Consider the following 22507-nt stretch of genomic DNA (forward strand, 5'->3'; position numbering starts at 1 on the left):
CCATTCTGTGACATTCTTTATCCATCTATTATATGATATGATATGGTGTGCGCCAGGATGCAGGCTGCCATCTAAGCTCTGATTATTTCTTTGATTTTATGCTCATCTACTCTGTGAACTGAACTCATATTGTGACTGGAGTACATCTGAAAGCTAAGTAACAACCTAGTTGGATTGTTATTTTGGTTCGTTTGATATATTTTCTGCAATTTGACGCCGATTTCTGATACCTGGAAATGACTCTTTATGTAGCCAAATTCTGCAGACTAAACAACCATTTGTTCATTGACTTGACTAGTATCCTAGGCCCTTGCATGAGTGGTCAAGGAGAGCAATTACATTGATCAGTTTAAATCACTTGTAGCTACTTGTAAAGTGATCTTTCAGCAAACTCACTTTATAATAGATTTCATATTGATCTGATCTTCTTGAGTGGATTTCAGACTTTTACTGTATTGCAGCCTAATCACTGAACTCCTCATAATGGTTCTCAAGCAAGCATTACTTGTTATAATCCTTTTGGGCCTATATGTGATCAACCAGCATGATAACTTGCCTGCATGTTGTACCATAGACAAGGCCTACTGCATTAAACTGCCTGTCATACGTATGGTAAAACAATGTGCCTATCTCAAAACTAGAATCAGCTACTACTCAAACTCATCTGCCACGTTTCATGACCAAATCCTGAGAGCTGGTGATGTAGACACAAACCCAGGGCCAGTTAACCATGATCATCAAATAGTCTCACCTAAAGACCACATAAATCGTACTTACACACGTGATCAACTTTTTGAAATTGGAAACTCGTACAAAACTACCGCATTGGCTCCAAATGCCTGGTCCCACATTGTTAATTTAGGTATTAACAGCCGACCCTCTTCTACTCATAGGGGTGTTCGGGGAGGGGTGCGCAAACATACACGCCCGGTATCCAGACCATACACGGTGCCCCTGAACAATGATGAATCCTTGGATAATGCTCCAAATATAGAACATGAGCAACAAATTCCAGTTTTGCTTTCTGCTAGACGAGAAAAAACTTCCAAACCTAGATCTGTTGACAAATCAAATTTACGGGATGTGCAACCATCTGGTAGCTTTCTTGATGTTCGAGTATGGAATGCAACCTCCGTAGGAAACATGACTAACTATATTTGTGACTATGTCCTGGAAGGGGATGTTGACATTCTCTTTCTGGTAGAAACCTGGCTTTTCAGTGAAGAATACGCTATAATTCAAGAACTTAAACCAATGGGATACTCATTTCTGAACTTTTCAAGAGGAAGTAAGACAAGGGGTGGAGGAATAGGCATTTTGTACAAATCGACTCTCAATCTTACGATTACAGTAACTGAGTGGGATACTAAATTGTTTGAACATTGTTGTGTAACAGACTTACAGTCTGGACTTCGGTTTATATGTATTTATAGACCACCTCCTTCAGTTGTAAACAAATATCGTACATCTGATTTCATCAATGAATTTGACAACTTTATTAATGATGTCACCACTATGCCAAACAAGTTGTTGATTTTGGGTGATTTTAACATTCATGTTAATATTCCTACTAAGTCTGAAGTTCGAAATTTCCAAAATTCTCTGTCTACTGCTGGGTTACAGCAACATATATCTTGTCCTACCCACGAGTCAGGTAATACTCTTGATCTCCTAATATCAAGGGCTGATGATAATATTGTTGTAAACTATAGTGTTAAAGAATCTCTTCTATCTAAACATCATTTTGTTAAATGTACCCTGAGATATAAAAAACCATCTCCCAAAAAGGTGACCAGTACTCGAAGAGATTTCCGTACACTTGATGATGAGGCTTTTAGACAAGATCTTGACAAAGCTTTAAATGATATTCCTGATTCTGTTGATCATGTTAATGACTTGGTTTGTTATTTCTCTAAATCGTGTGCAGTGACTCTTGATCAACATGCTCCATTTAAAACTAAAAGTAGATTCACTCGTGGTACACCACCTTGGTTTAATGAAGACATTTTTAGTGAAAGGCGTCTGCGAAGACAGCTTGAAAGGAAATGGAGAAAATCAATGCACGAGGATGATCATGCTAACTACCGTAACCAGCTGCATATTGTTAACACCATGATTGCTCAAGCTAAAACATCTTTCTTCAAGACCAAGGTGGTGGACGCGAATGCCAAAGATCTTTTTCGTACCATTAGCAATCTTCTCAATGGATCAACCAAACCCCTCCCTGTTCATGATTCTACCGAAGCATTGTGTAACAAGTTTGCATTTTTCTTCAAGGAAAAAATTGACAAAATCCAGGATGAGTTGGAGGAAGTTGGTGCTCCCACTGAGTTAGATAGTAGCTTTTTAGACACAACAACTCACAGATTACACGTTTTTGAGCCTATTTCTATGGATGAGATCGAAACGGTGATTAAACGCCTCACAAATAAAACTTGTGCTCTTGATCAGCTACCAACATGGCTACTGAAACAAAATCTGCCTGTTGTTGTGCCTACAATAACCCGCATTGTAAATATGTCTCTTGAATCTGGTAATTTCCTGATTTACTTAAAAGTGCAATGGTTACTCCTATATTAAAGAAGCCTACTCTGGACCAAAACATATTTAAGAACTATAGGCCTGTTTCCAATATACCATTTATTGCCAAAGTGATCGAGAGTGTTGTGGCATCCAAGTTTAAAGACTATTTGAGTTGCCATGGACTGAATGAGTCTATGCAGTCTGCCTATCGCAAAGGGCATAGCACCGAGACAGCACTGCTGAAAGTTCATGGTGATGTCCTGCGTGAGCTTGATGACAACAAAATGGTGCTCTTAGTTATGCTGGATCTCACAGCAGCATTTGATACGATCGACCACAACACTCTTTTTCACAGATTAGAAACAGCTCTTGGAGTTACAGGTCCACCTCTTGCTTGGTTCCGGTCATACATGTTAAATAGATACAGTCGGGTCTCTATTGATGGCCAATGCTCTAGTGACATCCCTTTGGACTGCGGAGTGCCTCAGGGTTCCATAATGGGGCCTCTGATATTTACAACATACATTCTTCCCCTTGGTAATATATTACGCAGTCACAATTTATTGTACCATATCTATGCCGATGACACTCAAATCTATATATCGTATGATCCCAGGAACCGAGCAGAATGTCTTAGTTCACTCACTTGTATTGAGAGGTGTATAACAGATATTCAAAATTGGATGACATCAAACAAATTGAAATTAAACATGGAGAAAACTGAGTTTCTGATCATTGGATCACCTCACAATTTAAGATCTCATCCTGATCTCACCCTTAATGTTGGTACTGCTGAGATTAAACCTACAAATTCCGTCCGCAATCTGGGTGTTATCATGGATTCGGATGGGTCAATGACCAGCCAGGGGGGGGGATTGTGCCGCACTCTTAACTACGAGCTAAGAAACATTGGCCGAATCAGGAAATATTTAGATGAGGACACTTGCCATCATATTATCAGGGCTCTTGTTCTATCTCGCCTTGACTACGGAAATTCATTGCTTGCCGGCATCACCAATGCGCAATTTGATAAACTTCAGCGTATTCAAAATAAGGCTGTGCGCCTGATTTGCGGCGTTAAGAGACGTGATCACATATCTCCCTACCTGGCGAGGCTTCATTGGCTACCTGTCCGCCAACGTGTTAATTTTAAGTTACTTGTGTATATGTATCAATCTTTAAATGGCTCACTACCAACATACCTCTCCTCTGATATTACTTTATATAACAGTCAAAGCATTTCACATCATTACCTCCGTTCATCCGTTGATCATACTAGGCTCCACATTCCCAAAACCCATCGTTCAACAGGTGACAGGGCTTTTTCAGTTATTGGACCCCGGCTATGGAACATGCTTCCTCTCTCCATCAGAGAAGCTGTTTCCCTCATTGTTTTCAAGAAACTTTTAAAAACACATCTTTTTATGTAAATGTAATTTGTAATTATTTCCTTATGTATTTTGTAAAGGCGCTTTGACCTTTAATTAGATAATATGCGCGGTATAAATTGTATATGTATATGTATGTATGTAAGAGCTTTGTTGCAAAACCCCTTGCATCCACGTTTACATCCACTGTTTGACTTTTTGAGAAAAACAGCTTTTTTAATTGTGCTTGTTCGATTTGATTCAATTTGGGTTTGGATAAAGTGTTGAAGAATAGAAACTAAAAGAATAGGTTTGGTACAATTCTCAAGCCTTCCTTTTTATTTTACTCTTCATTTTATGTCGCGCCTTTGTAGACTTCTCCGTAGTCCACTTGCCCATTTTGCATACTCTGGCTATTACATTTAAGCATAAAACTCTGATTTATATTGATTTGTCATTTGTGTGCAACTGATAGATTTTCACATCTGTATCTGATCTTTTCAGTCACCGCACTCCCTCTGTTTGTTAGCTTCCCAAGTGGACTACTGACTTTGCCTTGCGGGACTCTATGGAGAGTTAGGCCAATTTCTGGCCTAACTAAAATTGGCTATGATGTAATGCATCTTTATGGATCTGCCTTGTGATTGGTCGCCCATATCTCGCTATGGTTTAAATCTGCCGGGCCCGCGTCATTACAATTAACTACACCGTACACATAGTATCTGTGGTATTTGCGGCGCTTTTGTGTTGACGCGAAAGTTAATCTCTCATCAAACATCAAGCGCGTCTTGTACTATAGCATGCAGCTGCATGCTTAGTACTTGTGGTTAATGGACTGATAAACAAGTATGATTGACAGTGTGTTTTAGAGAGCAAAGTCCAGGGGTAAAGTTCTGCTTAAAATTCAAAGTCCATAGACGGATTTTCGGGGTTCGCTATCAATAAACTGGTAGATTCCAAAATCTGAATTGTTCAGTATTAAAGTGAGCCATTATAATTATGCAAGATAATGTTGCATTAAATTACTTTTATTGTCACTAATCATCTGATATTTTTTAACTCTTTATGACCATTTTACTATTGAATACTTTAATTTTAATAAACACCAGTATAATTTTGAGTTCAACGAAATGGATTCATACATATTTTTAATAAAATTAGGCTATGGCATAGTCTACGCCTTTTGTGGATGGGGGCTTTTGCAACAATGTAATATAAATTTACCCCTTTTCTAAAAACCACCTTTGAAATCAAATTTTGAGCCCATTTGTTTGCACTACTTTATCTAACTTTACTAATGCTTTCAAAATCAAAAAGAAAAATTGAAATATCTCATTTACTTTTTTAATTATGAATGTTTAATTAAATCCGGCAAAATGCCATTTTTGAGCATTTCCGAAGCTACAACTTTTGTTAATTACAATGAATTTTTGACAACGCGGTGACTCCAAAACAGTTCCTTTTGGTTTTAATAGTTAAGGGGGTACTACATCCCTGGCCAATTGTTTGCCTATTTTTGCATTTTTCTCAAAAAAATATATCACATTGGTGACAAGTAAGAAATGTATATAATATAGGGGCAAGGACTACAACTACTATACTGAAAATTCAGCAACTCAAAGCAAGTAGTTATTGATTTATTGATCAAATATTGGTTTCCCTCATTTTTAACTGTAACTGTTGTCTGTGCTGAGATACAATTTCCAGTGCAGTAGTTGTAGTCCATGCCCCTATAATATACATATCTTACTTGTCCCCAATGCGCTATAATTTTTGAGGAAAATGCAAAAATAGGCAAACAATTGGGCAGGGGTGTAGCACCCCCTTAAAGAACATTCAAGGCTACTATTATACATCAAATAATTATTTTCCAAAAATTTGATATTCATTTTAAGTTCAGATTTCAGGAAATTCTCTAAGATTTTCCAAACGGGAAATATACGATATCTCCGGAAGGGAAGGTGGTATGAAGGTCAAACAACCACCAAAATATGTATTTTTACCAACACTACCCCTCCAACTGATAGTAAGACTAGGTTTCTGTGACCAGTCATTGTCCGTAATGACATTGCACATCCCAGTTCCAGCAGTGCAAGCTCTGCTCAGCTGACTCAAGGGTCTGCTGGGTAATTTAGAGGCATTGACTTAGCACGCTGGTTTACGCCACTCATACCAGCTGTTCCTAGCCTGAAAGTAGGATGGAGTGCCCAATCTCTGATGATGGTTTAATTAAATCTATCTCCGAGGGAAGCGTGACGGTTGTGCGCACTTAAAACCGGTTTAACCCATCAGAGTCTGGTCCTAAGTCCAGAGACCTCAAAGAATCCATTGATACCTACCCAAGACAAGGAGATATGCAGTTCAAGAAATACTTCCCAAGACACCTTCAAAGAGGCATTATAATGGAGTGCTCATCTGTATAAGGGTGAAATAAGGCTCCGAAGGTGACTGCGCTGGTGCTCTACCAATGAATTACTTCTCTGCCAATAACTCAATTTCAGCCAGAGGTGGATGTAAGGGCTTTTGCAACAGAGCTCCTTATATGTTGATCTTGCAAGATGGCTAACCCAATGCCATTTTTTCATCTTTATTCTGTGGATTATGTCTATAACCTCTGTTTGGCTCCTGATCCATGCCACTGTTTTGCTATTCCTTTTTGGTGAAGCCCAGCATGCATCTTTCCATGCTATGCTGTGCAGCGTTCAGTTTTTACTCCTTCCTCTTTAATAGTAACCATGTTTCAGCTCGGTAGGTCATGGCTGGTAGTACACATTGGTTGCAAACCTTTCGTTTCACACAAGTTGCCATCTTGCTTCTCGTGATGTTGTTGAGCTTACTAAATGCACACCAACCATCCCTAGTCTCATATGATTGTGAGTCATGTTGATTGTGTGGTCAATTTCAAAGCAAAATGGTGCTTGAAACCGTGTGTTGCACGGAGACGCTAAATTTAGCTGCTAGCCGGTGATTCAAAACTGCCATTCCCATGATGGGGGAACCCTAAAAGATGAGGGTCAGTTTATTTGTTAATGTGTTCTTTATATAGTGAAAGCTGGTATTGGTGGTAATTGCAAACAGAAAATGAAAAGGTCACATTTAATATACTTTCATCCAATCAATCCCATTTACAGTATGACATTTCTATGCTCCAGGTGATATTTTTATATAGCATGTTCATCTGTTCATGAATAAGATAAATGCGTGTCTATAAAACATGCTCGTATTATCTAACAGATAGACCTATATCATTCTATACTGCGCCAAAAAAGTATCCTTACACTTGGAAAAATAATCACAATTCCAAAACTGAACCATATTGGATGCACTATCTAATCTTGCACATTATGACACCATATTGAATCTAATGTGACCTCAAGCAGTAATTGAATAGACAAGGTCCAGTTTTAAAAGTGACAAACTGGTCTATACAAGGCGAAAAAGATGCCAACAAGCGCAACAATAAGACAACACAGCTTCTTCAATGAAGCTTTATTTAAAGCAGTTTTATTTCAGTTTTTACGTCTGTACTTTTCATAACTTTCATTTTATTTGTCAGTTCTTTTGTTTCAGGCACGCATAAATTAGCCATTCACCACTCTCAAACCAGATGTCTAGTCCGTAGAGTTTTGAATTGGTCAGTTTGTCACTTTTAAAACTGGACTTCCGTCTAATCAAATACTTGTAACTTTGCTTCTTGAAGTCACATTGGATTCAATGGGGTGTCATAATGTGCCGGATGAGATAGTGCATCTATTAAACAAATAAATTTACCCAATATGGTTTAGTTTTTAACTTAGGATTTTTCTTCCAAGTGTAAGGGTACTTTTTGGCGCAGTATATATGAATTGCACACTTAATACTAATTTTATTCAGCTTTATGGTTTGTTTCAGTTTATGCGGGGACTCGCTTGATACGGATGGGAAAAGATTTCTGCCAGGCTAAAATTGCAAATTGCCAAATTCGAAATTACCATATGCTTAATTCAACGTTAACACTTACCATAACATAAACATGCCAAATATTGCGTTTGTTGGTGAACTCATTTTACGTATCTCCACATGCTTTTCTCCCGTTTCATCTGTGAATCGTGTCGATCTTGGCCCCAACATCAATGTAGCAACTAGTCCAGTCGTTCCTCCAACTAAATGAACCGTTGACGCACCTGCAACATCAGTTGCACCAAGCTGATGGAGCCATCCCACTGGTGACCACATCCAATGTGCTGGGATACAGTACACTATGGTGTTTACAAATGAAAACACGACATAAGATTCCAACTTTGTCCTTTCTGCCATTGCACCGCTAACAATTGTTGTTGCTGTTGTAGCGAATGACGTATGGAAGAAAAAGTGGGAGAATAAGCGGCCCAAATCATCTCCACTAGATGCGGAGTCAACGAAAAAATGTCCTATACCAAATAAAGAATTCGAACCTTCATCTTCACCAAAGCTTAGCCCATAACCATACATCCAGTATGATATTGCACCAAAGAGCACATCAATAGCGTTCTTAACCATAATGTTAACTTCATTTTTTTGAGATACGCTTCCAGATTCAAGCAGTCCAAAACCAGATTGCATCGTAAACACGATAAAAGCACTTGTAAGAATCCATGTCGCGTCGTCCCATCTTGTGATGATGTAGGAAGCATTCGTGACAATAATATTATCAGAATCGGTTAACTCAAGAAGGTCTTCTATGTTAAATCTCGGCATCGTGATAATGATGTTTATAATGTCGATATGATATTCAAACCACCCTCACTCCCACGCTTTAATATTTCAGCTCAAAAATAATCGCGACGTTGTTATGCATAAATGCATTTAAACAATGGCCTTGCCTTGGTAAAAACGGAACGTTGGCGATGTAAGTATCTATATTTAGTCGACATTAGAAGCCTACCCATCATGCAATGGATCCAGAATGTTTGTAGCAAGGTTTGTAGGTTAATAAATGCGTCTTCCTTGTTGAGAGTGAAATTGTACAAAATAATGCACGTGTACTGAGATTTTTATGCGTCTAATTTTCGAGCCCCGCAGGGGAATGTATTAGACGCATTAACATCAGTAAACGTGCATCATTTTGTACAAAATCCCGAGCAACAAGTAATACGCATTAACCTATTTTAAGCACGAAAAAAAATCCTGTGAATCTTGCTATTTTTATAACAAGATTGTCACTAAATATCTTATCAACCAAATATAAATACATCAACCCGCAATGAAAAATATTGCAAGCCCGTGTAATTATAAACAATTTTACACTTCTGGCACTCTTAACGTTTGTTCTGATTGACTCTCACTTTCTACATGTTATAAGAGTGTATGAAAACATATTAAATGATCAATTATTAACACTTGAACCTCTTGAAACTCGAATCTCTTCCCATATCCCTGTCCCGTCATATCCGGATGGCGTCCCTTAAATTTAGTAGCCTCTGAGCACTATTGGGATTAGCCTGGCTTCGGCCGAATGTTATAAATAAATAAATAAAGAAAGAATAGTGCAAGCATATTAATTCTAACGTTATACTTTTAAACTGACCATTAAAATCTGACAATAAGTGAAAGTGCTCCATTCTGTCGATTGGCATGACGTCATTCGGTAGATCACTTCATTGGTTGCATTGGTTGTTTTTGCCGGGATTTGGTTGGTCAATCTCGCGCCCTCTGACATGAAGGGACGATTATGCATTCAATGCGGAAAAACACAAAGCATCCCACAAATATAATACCACTTGGTAACAACATTCCAAAAGTTATTTATCTATTTATCGGGGGAATCAACGTTCAAAAAATTACAAAAGAAAAGGCAAATTGGTATTTTCTATTCTGTGAAAATGATCTGGAATTGAAAGGCCCTGCACAAACCAATAGGGATTTCACGAGGATGTCCCCTTTGACACACGTGAGAAATGGGTAGTGCAACCCAAGAGAGAATAATTATAAATATAAATAAATTTGAAAGCGACATTGAATAAAGATACATTATTACACTACATGCAAGCTTTTTACATTGTAAATACCTTGGATAACATTACTAATGAAAACAATTTGCTGTTGACGCAAACTTTCAAAACTGATATGACAGTCATTCCAACCGTCGATTCAACGTTAATTCAACCTGTGCCCACTGGGATATGTGACACAATCCCCAATCAGACTAAAGGTGGGAATACATACATACATACATACATTATAAATATTTATATAGCGCTGCTACATTTAGAACGTAGCGCTCAAAACAAAAAACAAAGCAAAAGAAGAGCATGAAGAAAAAATAAATGAGAACTGCCTGTGAAGACTACAAAATCTATGGAAACAAGTGTGACTTTAGAACCCTCTTGAAAATACCCACTGATTGTGATTCCCTGACACCAATTGGCAGTCATTCCAGGTGCGAGGCGCAACATAGGAGAAAGTCCTGCGTTCAGCTGACATGAGTGTTTTGATTGTGTTGTGCTCTGTCAGGAGGGTGGTATCAGAAGCAGAACGCAGGCCTGCACGCGCAGGGCAGTGCAGGGAAACACAATCAGACAGGTACTCAGGAACACTCTTGGTGAGGCATTTAAACACAGTGACTAAAACTTTGAAATTGATGCGCTCTTCAACAGGGAGCCAGTGCAACTGCTTTAAATACGGTGTGGCATGATCATATTTGAGGGCCTTACATATCAGCTTCGCAGCCCAATTCTGGATCCGTTGTAGTCTTTGAATGTCTGCTTTACAACAGCCAAGAAGCAGCCCATTGCCATAATCGATCTTGGAAAGGACAAGGGCTCTTATGACCAGATGACAAGTGTCATAATCCAAGTACCGACGTATCCGGGAAATGTTGCGAAGCTGGTATGTAAGGTTAGAACAAAGAGTCTTGACGTGAATGGACATAGACATTTGACAGTCAAATATAACCCCTAGGTTACGCACATAATCTGAAGGACAGATGGATTTGTCCCCAACCCTCAAAGCAACCGGTATCATTGAGCGCTTCAGGTGTGGAGTAGTGGTCACAAAAAACTCAGTTTTGCTGTCATTAAGTTTCAGCATGTTCGTTCTCATTCAAGCCTTGAGAGCATCAATACAACGAGATAGATTATCTAAAGCAGCATCAATAGATACCGGGTCTTTGGGATCAAAACTGGTGTACAGCTGTACATCATCTGCATACAAGTGGTAAGATAAGTTGAATGATTTGATGATACGACCAACTGGTAAAATATACAAAGAAAACCCTGAGGGTCCAATGATTGAACCTTGAGGTAGGCCAAATTCGAGCTCAACAGGGTCAGAAAAAAAAAGTACCATCAATGCAAACTCTGCTGGTTCTCTCAGACAGGTAGGATCTGAACCATTGCAAAGCTTTACCTTGTATTCCAATTTCACTCTGTAATCTGTTGATCAGCATGTTGTGATTTACAGTATCGAAAGCACTGCTCAAATCGAGGAGTACTAGAAAAACACCTTTGTGGTTGGAAATACACTTCATGATATCATTCTTAACTCTCATTAATGCTGTTTCTGTGCTGTGTGCTTTTTTATAAGCAGATTGTAATTTTTCACCCAGGTTGTTTCTTTCCATATGATCATTCAAAGACTTAACAGCCTGTTTCTCAATAAGTTTGGATATGAATTGAATATTGGACACAGGTCTGAAATTGCTCAGGTCATTTGAGTTGAGAGATGGGTTTTTGATAATTGGTGTGACAATAGAATGCTTCAGGTTATCAGGGAAAACACCAGTATGAAGGGATTCATTGATGATACGTGTGATAACGGGAACAAAACATGAATGTTTTGTTTCAGAAACCATGTCGGCACAGGGTCGAGCAAGCAAGACTTTGTGGAAGCTTTGTTAAGGGCTTTAAGAACGTCCTCCTCGCCCAAAAGATCGAACTCACTGAATGAAACACAAACTGGTCTCTCAGGCAAAGGGTCATATCTGTCTAGATCAGGTTGGTCTTTACCAAGATCTTGATATATTGTAGTGACCTTGTTGTTGAAATAGCTAGCAAAGTCATTAGCCAGTTCCTGTGCCGATTCATGGGCTGGGAGTACTTTGGTGTCTCTGTTTAGCAAACCATTCACCTTCTTAAATACAGTTTTATTGTCCGCATTCTCAAGTTCATTCCTGTAGAAATTTTGTTTTGACATTTCAATCATTTCATTAGTAACAGTTCGCTGTGTTACATATTGCTGGCGATCCGATTCAAGTCTAGATTTCCGCCATTTCCTTTCAGATCTAAACAGCGCACCAATACCACCTCCATAGGTACATGGAGGCTCCTCTAGGTGTGCTGAGGAAACTGTATCCGGGTAATGCCAATTCTCTGATACATACGGGATCATCTTGATTTAGCCACGTCTCAACTACGAAGAAACAGTCTACGTCATGCTCAAGCACATATTCTGTGAACATGGTGGTTTTGTTCCGAATAGAACGAGCATTCCACAAACATAATTTGACATAGCCATCAGTGGTATGTTCTGTTACTTGCTTGCTTACTCTGTTAAGTTGTGGGGTAGTAACTTTTACATCATCATCATCATCATTTATCACATTTGTATTGAGTTTATTATTGGCAGATTGAGATTTTTTAGCTTTTCCACTTCTACAGCCACGACTAGTTTGTTGCACTCCATAGATATCAAGTTCTTTAAGAGTTTGATATGTTGAATGTGGTAGATCACACTTTGCTGGCATTAAACCAAGCAAATCAAGCCTTGAGTAGGTGATTGATGACGGCATGATCAGATCAATCTGAATCAATATCAGGATGAACACAGTAAACGATGTAAAGCTAGCCATGTGCATCCGAGTGATGAGGTTCTTGAGGATGAGAAAAGTCAATGAGGAATTCAACACTCACCCAATATTGGAAAAATATTGCCTCAAAAATGTAATTTTCCCAAAGTACACAAAATATGAGCAGAGTCACCAAAATCTGAGTAGCCAGCAAGTATCCTTGTTGTTAGTTCTTTCCAATGGTATGAAAGAATTAGCAAATTATACAGTAGAAACGGTACAGAATAGGAACATTTGAGGAGCAAAAAGAGTGATGCAGCCACACAGGCGCAATCAGTGTTGATCAAAATGAGACTAAAGGTGGGAATTGTCAAAATGAGGCTAAAGGTGGGAATTGTAGCAATACCATAATTGGTTTTTATGATGATGATAATAACTCAATTTTCAAAATACCGTGTGCATTTTACACACAACACATTATAATAAAACCGTCTCTAAATATATCCAGGCCATACGATGCGACAGACTGGCAGCACTAGCAATTCAAAAAAAAAAAATAGTCTATTTTGACCCATAATTGATTTGAATGTGTCAAACAAACAATTTGGATGAGTTCCCTAGAATCTTCTCCAGACCTCAATGGTGAGATCTAGACCAAACGTGCAAATAGAAACAAAAGGTTTTCCTGATTAGATTTGATCATTCGAAAGCGCGAGTAGCGGAAGCAAATTAGGCATAAAGTTTACATCTTTGTACGTCTTGTCATTTCTTTTTAATACATGGCTGCACAAATTATTATCCTATTCCTATTTACAACATAGGTAATACGTAATTCTCACACATTAAACACAGGTTGATCCCAAAGCTAATGAAAATGAAGCGTCGCAATTCCCATGGGTTGCAAATGCACACATAATACTTTGAACAATAATTCTTGACACGTCCTACATTTGTTAACATTAAATTATTTATATCAGAACACCGCTGGTTGCTGAGATTAATTGCCAGAGACTGCCTATAAACTCAATCATGCTTTCTGGAGCATAACTAGTCAACATTTTTCATGACAATGTTTTTCAAAATAAACATGAGAGTGAGTGCAACTCTGATTACACCTCCAGCGAGATGGAAATAATATTCAGGAAAATGTTTGTGTTTTGGTCCTTTATTGTATACAACTGAACTCACAATCGCGCACACGAAGTAAACAGCTTAAAGGGGGTAACCCTATCGGCTTTAGATATTGATTATCTTTAAACTTACAAACAATATCAAATATCGTCCCCTTTATGCAGCTTTGTGAAAAAACGAGAGCATTTTCAGCGTAAATGTGAATAAATAGCCAAATTAACAATCCAATAACTTTATTTTCACTGTATTTTCTAATGCATCCTGTATAACTACTTGATTTGTGCACAGTTGGATTCCTTGGAACATAAGCTTACCACAAATTCTTAAGCTGTACTTCTGATGTAATTGGTTCTTTAGTTTTAAAGATACATTTCAAGAACCAAAAATACATGCGCGAGTATCAGACTTAAGTTCTGAAACAAAAAGTATGACCACTTCAAGAAACATGGCCATAAACATGGAAGTAACTGATCACTGGTTCGAATCCCATTGAAGCCGCGGTAACTTGTTTCTATTCATAATGCATGATTGCATTTGTGTCATTTGTCGGTAAATCATGTATTGGTACCCGTAACTTGACATATTTTAACTTGGAAAAGGGCGTCTTTAATTATCAATATTCTGATCAAACATTAAGTCAATTTCGAAGTGTGAAACATGGAATCGATGCGTTGTTTCTAAGACAGAATCACATAAAACGTCTGAAGCCATTTCAGTGCTAAAGAGTGCAAACATACCATTTATCTATATTATATTTATATACTCGGGAGAATCAGCGTGTGGCACGGCCCTACACGTCTCATATCGCCTTGATAAGAGTTCGAAGCCCTGTCAACAACAGAGGGCAGTAATCCCGCGGTAAAGATGTCTGATGAACCGCGCTAATGAGCTGGTCAGTAACCATAGAAAAAGCTCGTTTCCGGTAAAAATATACAGGTAACACAAATTTCTAGATACAGTTACTAGAAGGTCGTGCGATGCTAATCCAACCATTTGTTAACCATTTTTTCTTGAGGAAGCAATAATTACTCCTCATGAATATTACTGTCATGTTGATGACATCATAGTTACTCGCATTTTGTTCATTTTGACATTTTGAAACATTTAACGCTCAAATAGCACACAAAATCAATCAGAAATATATTTCTTTATTTCACCTGAATTTCCTTGCCGAAATTTTAGCATCAGAGCAATTTCCTTTTAAAGATACAGCTTTTATAAGTGTTATATGTCACTTCTGTTTAATTGTTATAATTTGTATTATGAATACAAATAGTGATGTCCGTTTGTGCTGTATTTTTGATAGTTTTCCATATCCGATTTTAATGATAAAACATATTCCCTGGAGAAAAAACGAAATAGTAAAACATGCAACAATTTGTAACATTCTCCATGAACTTGACCATCTATTGTTTGGATTGTGATGTAATTAACGTGTGTAATGAGATTCTCTCTTTCTGAATCTGACAAGTAAAATTGTATTTTTCATCACGATTTCGCATCAAATTCATACATTTCTGGGTCAAATAGCATATAAAACATTTTGAAATATTAAAATGTGGTTTATAAATAACGCTAATAAAATCATTGGAGTTCATCAAGCAATCGCTTTTTATGATTTTCAAGGCAATATGCATAAATGATGATTCTGCATGTACAGAATTTTTCACTTCAGTAAGCTCGTCTTTTGACCAACGTTCATTATTGATCCAGGTTTCTATTGTTTGCAGCTGATATCAAAGAATCACATGTGTATGAGCTTGTGCATTGAATTGGATTACTCGTGTGTTATTTAGCTTTTGATCGCTAGATGGAAGCGAACATGATACATATTACGTAGGATTCCATGCATGTGCGGGGAGTTGAACCCAAGCGACCAGAACTATGAACACTTTGAAGTGTTAGCAACTTGCAGGGCCGTGGTGGAAGTCAATTTAAAAAACTTTAAGAGACCTTGTGTATAAAAATCAAAGATGTGGTGGCAGACTTCAAAAAATCGATTTTTTTTATACATTGCACATGGTTAGACATTGAGTCAACATGTATAAATTTGGTTAAAATTTTACCTCTTCATCTATGGTTACCATGGTAACGGCCAAAATATGAATTGACCCAATTTTCACTATTTTTACCCTTTTCACAACTGGAAAAATGCTTAAATATTAGGTCATATTTCTGTATGAAGAACGTGAATTAAAATAATATTCTCCCATACAATAAAGTATCCATCCTTGTCCTTTCCAAAAATGAAGTAAACATAACAATTAATTATTTCAATATGGTAGATACCATTTTGTAAAATAGGGGTGTTTTTTCATTAATTTAATTATGAAAAAAAAAAAGATCTTTTTAAAAATGACGTAACCTCCAAAGTGGTGCTTTTTTAAATTATTTTTTGCAGGGTAGGTAGATAAGGTATTGGTCTACCTATCTATAGAAAAAAAAAGTTCTGGTAATTGTTGTACTGGAGAGCAGTGTTGCCAGAAACTTTGAACTTTTTTAGATTGTTGACATTATAAGGTAGTGTGGAAAAATAGGGATTTTGAGCATTTACTTTACTGAAAATCCTGATTAGGGTTGATAATGTACCAAAAGAAATTGGCATCAATACACCGTAAAGTCAGACACGATTTGATAATATTTTAATGACAGTGTTGCCAGAAAAAACGTCTCTCAGTGGAGCTGTTGCCCATCTTGTTATTACCTATCATACAGCTATGCTGAAAAACGGCCAAATAGACCAGGTTCAAAATAAGCTAGGTCCCACACATGAAAGGAGAAACTGAGGAACAAGAATGTATAAGGTAAAAATCCTGTATCCTGAAAACTTTCCTGTGAGGGCGCTTTTTTTTCAAAATGGCTGCCAAAATCCATTGATAAACAATTATGCTCTTAAAATAGGCGGATAAAAGATAGAATTTGTTAGATTATGGATTTGTATTTATGAAAGTAATGTATAAATAAGTCAGTATATTAATAAGAAGGTACCAGGAGGTCACAGTTGGGAACGCTTTTCAAAATGGCCGCCAAAATTTAAAAAAAAAGTATTATGCGGTTACCATAGTCAATTATGAGGTATAATTGACCAGATTTTGGTTTAAGTATTGATGACAGTAATGTAACGCTAAATTAAGATTTCAATAGGAAGGTACCAGGAGGTCACAGTTGAGGGCGCTTTTCAAAATGGCTGCCAAATCCAATGAAAAGCTTATATATATATAGTACACCGTCACTTAAGAGGCATAATTGATCTGAATTTGGATAATATTTATCAAAGTACAGTATAATCAGCCACAAAGCCTCAGATAATGTTATTGAAAAAAAAATTGAAACATTGAAATAGTTGTCTTTGATGTAATCGTTGTCTTCAATCATTGTCACCTCTAAGTAAGCGTTTTGAGGGTGCAAAAGAACGAGTCACCAAGTCAAGATGACCACTAAAATGGCCACAGGAATAATTTATTGTCCCTATATGTTCACGAAGGGCAACATATTAACTAAATATACTGCGCCAAGAAAGTATCCTTACCCCGGGGGGGCACTCAACTTTGGAAGCGACGGTATGTGCCTGTCAATAGGCCCCTCTTTTGAAGTTGACTATACCCGATGACCCTCTTTTTAAAAAGTCATACCCGATGACCCCCGTTTTTAAAAGTCATACCCGATGACCCCCCTTTTTTAGTTGCGGCTACCCAATGACCCCCTTTTTTTGGTTGCGGCTACCCAATGACCCCCTTTTTTCTACAAGAACATCATCAAAATGCAACAAAATAATGTCAAAACTTTCAAATTATGCTCCATTTTTTCAAAATTTTGCCGAAACTTTCAAAATTTTGCTCCATTTTTTTCAAAAATTTCTACCCGATGACCCATTTTTCAAAATATTTTTTCAAAATATTATACCCAATGACCCCCTTTTTTATTTTGTTTGTACCCAATGACCCCCTTTTTTTTATAACGCTTTGTTACCGATAGGCCCCTACTTCGCGACACCGGTAGGCACATACCCGTCACTTCTAAAGTTGAGTGCCCTCCCCCCGGTTCCTTACACTTGGAAAAATAAGCACAATTTCAAACTTAACCATTATCTAATCCTGCACATTATGACACTACATTGAATCCAATGTGACCTCAAGAAGAAAAGTTACAAGCAATTGAATAGACGAAGGTCCAGTTTTAAAAGTGACAAATTGGCTACGATGTGCAAAAAGATTCCAACAAGCGCAACAAAGAGACTACACAGTTTCTTCAATGACGTTTTATTTAAAGCAATATTTATTTCAGTTTTTATTTGTCAGCTCTTTTGTTTCAGTTTTCTTTTGTTCCTTTTCTTTTAAATCAAAGACACACACAAATTAGCCATTACCACTCTCAAACCAGATGTCTAGTCCGTGTTGTTTTGAACAGGCCAGTGTGTCACTTTTAAAACTGGATTTTCGTCTAATCAAATGCTTGTAACTTAGCTTCTTGAAGTTACAGCAGAGGCAACTGGCATTGCATGTGCCGTTGACCCGATGGCTTTAGTCAGGACATTTACACCTACCAGTCATGTATATATGAGGATTTCGCTTTTCAAAAACTTTTTTGCCAGTAGGCCTATATGCAAGACAATTGATCATTGTTGCATTTTTCCTTGACATAAAGCATCAAGTATGTTGAGAGAAAAACAAGAGGTATTACAATAATGACATCCAAAGTTATCGCCAGGTAATCACAGTTGTTTTGTGATTTCAACAGTTTCTTTACCAACATCGAGAACAAAACAGTCTATTGGTGTCAAAGAAGGAAAAGGTTTTAGCAGACTCAAAGTGCAGCTATCTTCTTTTCAGAGAATGCAACGTTTTCACAAAAGAAGATATATATGACCTATATGCCGCTTTGATAATGAAGAATAATTTTCTTAATGTAGTGATATCGATGTGAGTGATCTCGAAGATAAAGACACAATAAAAGAATTCAGTGAAACCAAGAAGAGTATGAAGTAAATATCCTGCCCTTTGTCAATACATAGGGACAATTCTCTGGTGGTCATTTTGGAGATTTGGTGATCATATTAGCCATATTGACTCGCTATATAGCACTATGTAGCTCGCTATATAGCACTCTGAAACACTTGCTTAGAGGTGACAATGATCAAAGACAACTATTGAATGATTCATCAAAGACAACTAAACTGAGCTCAAAAAGAAACTTATAATTTTTCACAAGGTCATATCTTGAAATCCTGTCCATCAAATTAAACCAAAATTACACACAGATTTACTTCAATACTCTACTCTTAACACATGTCAGTAACCAAGCAGTTATCCAACTGACACAACAGCAAAAGGTACTAACATGGAACAGCTTCCTGGACCCCATTCACAGCCCAGCCCTGTTTCATGAAAAAAGTGTATGAAAAGCAGAAAGCAGCACCGTTTTATCATCTGTGCAAGGATCTTGTGTGCATTCTCACAGATGTTTTGTCCTGGGTGGCAAATGTTGGGCTGTGAAAGTGAAGGAAGTCCAGGAAACTGTCCCATGACAGTGCATTTTGCTGTTGTGTCAGTTGGACAACTGCTTGGTTACTGACATGTGTTTTGAGTAGAGTATTAAGGTAATCTTGTGTGTAATTTTGGTTCATTTTGATTGACAGTATTTTAAGATATGACCTTGTGATTCACAAGTTGTAAAAAATTATAAGTTTATTTTTGAGCTCAGTTTATTACATTCTCTTATCAAAGACAACTTTCTTTCTTAACACTTTTATCTGTGGCTTTGTGGCTGATATCATGCAGCTCTTTTTGGTGGCCATTTTGAAAGGCGACCTCAACTGTGACCCCCGGTATCTTCCTATTATTACATTGACTTAATTTTACTGTACTGGGATCAATATTAATTCAAGATTTGGTCAATTATACCTCTTTTTAAGTGACTATTATTTTTAAGTTTAACGGTGTACTATGTTGGTCCGACATTTTGAAAAGTGCCCTCAGCTGTGACCTCCTGGCACCTTCCTATTAATATCTTGACGTAGATTTACATTACTGCTATCAATGCTTAACCAAAATCTGGTCAATCATAGAGTGGCGTAGCACCAGTTATCATATGGGAGGGGGCACGAAGCAATATGGGTGGCAGTCCGTTTTTTGGCAACTTTCCTATGGGATTTTTAAAATTCAGATCGATTGGGGGCCATGTAACCCCGTGCCCCTATGACGTTACGCCACTGCAATCATACCTCATAAGTGACTAATTTAACCATATATAGGCTTTTCATTGGATTTTGGCGGCCATTTTGAAAAGCGTTCCCAACTGTGACCTGTTGGTACCATTCTATTAATACCTTGACTTAGTTATGCATTACTTTCATCAATATAAATCCGAAATCTAGTCACTTTTATCTTTTATGCGATCTTTTTAAACGTATAGTAGCTTTTCATTGGATTTTGGCAGCCATTTTGAATAAAGCGCCCTCACAGGAAGTTCTCAGGATACATGGGGTTTTTTTTTACCTCATAAATTCTTGTTGCTCATGAAAAACTGGTCCAGAAAAACTATGTGAGAATGTTTCCTTTCATGTGTGGTAACATTTTTAACCTGGTCTAACTCTTATTTTATGGAAAAATACCTATTTTTATGGCAACACTGTTTGCCTATATTAAAATTACCAAAACCTTTATTTATTAATTTGGGTACAGTACTATCTAGTCCAGCCACACTAAAAAATATAACATATAAAAAGCACCACTTTGGGGGTTACAGCTCATTGAATATTGCTATATTTCAGAAAGTCAAAAATTAAGAAAAACACCCCTATTTGAAACAATGGAATATCCCAAGTAGGACAGACTGTTTGTTAAAACAACTCTATTTTTAGAAAGCTTAGATGTTGCCAATTATGTTGTAGAAGTCACAAGGTTTACCTCTATTTTTCCTTTATATGGGGAATCCTGAAACTTGTTATTTTTTAGCCTTGTAAAAGTGCCGAAATAGTCTAAAACCTGTCATTTTGATGTTTTGGCCGTTGCTATGGTAACGAAGGTGCAGTGATGAAATAATTTTGATTTTTGTAGACTTTGACCAAAGTTGCATCCTGATATAAAGTAAGAAGAAATTCCATTTTTTGAAGTCTGCCAACTATTTTTGATTTTCTTTGACTGGTACGCAATACTACTCTTAAGGTGCTCGAAAGCGTGTGTTGCACGGCAACACTGAGTTTAGCCAAGGGGGTGACACTAAATTCACGGTTGTTCTATTAGCAACGCAAAACCTATGAAAATTCCGCTGGTTTACTAGCTAGAAAGTGAGGCCAGTTATCGATCCGTTATGAATAATTCATGTTCGACCCCTTGGATCATGTTAATTGATATTGGCAAATAACAACGTTGTTAGTTTTGCGAACTTTGCCCGTTCCATGAGAGTATAGCACGCCCCCAATACATCTGGGCACAAACCATGCGAAAACGATCCAGTTTAATGAAATGGCGGACGGGTATTCCCATCAGGCACCAGTGATATGTTTTTTCAAAGAAAGTCTACTAATTTGATATGAAATGACATTTTGCAATAGCAAAGTCAAAATTAGGACTTGAGGTCAATAATATGAAGGAAATACGTGACAGAGGCAAGGTGTGAAACACAAGTAGTATTTAAAGTTACAATAACCTTTGATACCCGACCTGACCTTCCATAGCTTTCCATCATAGCGCCTTATTCGTCTTTATGTATTTCTATTATGCTCTCAACTTAAATAAAATACCAATCTGCACTCAGCAGACAGAATGTTACTTGGCTCCCAGCATGAATTATTGATTTTATACGGAGGTAAAGAAATACACAGTTGCCTGCAAGCCGTGCACCATACTCCAAATACTTACGGTAAATCTGAATAATGGTCACATGTTGACATATCATGTGTTCGGGAAATCACGTGGCAACATTTTAAGATTTCAGACTTGTTTACTAGTTAAATTGTCATTTGTATTATTGATTATTTATCTTTGTTAATTAATATATCTTTTAAATGCTGATAAATCGTGGTTGGCTGCCCATATTATATGTTAAATTCAATGTTTTATGAATATAATTCTACCACGCAGAGGGGGTCACACAGCATAATTTCACACTACACGATTTAGCTAGATTTGGAGCTCTGCACTTCAAATTCACGTCAATTTCAAAGTTTATACACTTAATATATTTAATATAATACTTATTTTTTTTTTTTTTTTTAACTGGAACACGAAATATACTAGCTTATTACCTATACAGAAAGGGGATTTATACACATTCACTCAGCAATTTGACATGCCTGGCGCATCAAGACATTCTCTGTCTGGATAACATGACTGTCGCCCTCAATACGTCTGGGCACAAATTTAAATAACAATACGCTATTTACATGTCAATGCGGCCTCATGCTAATTAAAGCTGCCTCATCCAGGAGTTCATCTATGGTTTAGCGGCTAGAAACTGCCATTTCTCATGTTCTCTGAGGGATACTCATAAAAATTAGGGTCACTTTATATATGAAGCGTTCTTATTATAGTAGTGATCGTGAAAGCTAGTATTTGATGTTAATACATCTTAAATGCTACAGTTGCAAACAGAATATGAAAAGGTCATATTTAATATAATTAAATCCGACATCAAGCCCATATTACAGTATGATATTGCTATGCATCACACTAGTACGTTCATCTGTTAATGTATAGGCCTAAACATTACAATTAAATGCTAACCTTTTAAGACTAAATGCTTG

General features: G+C 37.2%; 1 protein-coding gene across 1 annotated transcript in view; it reads right to left on the bottom strand.

Annotated features, from left to right (window-relative positions):
* LOC140171153 (putative ammonium transporter 3) overlaps window positions 1-8188 on the bottom strand; it is an 81157-nt gene extending 72969 nt beyond the window's left edge. The window contains exon 1 of the mRNA XM_072194342.1: window positions 7891-8188. Coding sequence (XP_072050443.1) covers window positions 7891-8186 — 296 coding nt within the window. The 5' untranslated portion in view covers window positions 8187-8188. The remainder of the gene's footprint in view (window positions 1-7890) is intronic.
* Between the last annotated feature and the right edge of the window lie 14319 nt (window positions 8189-22507).

This window comes from Amphiura filiformis, chromosome 15, assembly GCF_039555335.1.
Source record: "Amphiura filiformis chromosome 15, Afil_fr2py, whole genome shotgun sequence".
NCBI classification, from domain to species: Eukaryota; Metazoa; Echinodermata; class Ophiuroidea; order Amphilepidida; family Amphiuridae; genus Amphiura; species Amphiura filiformis.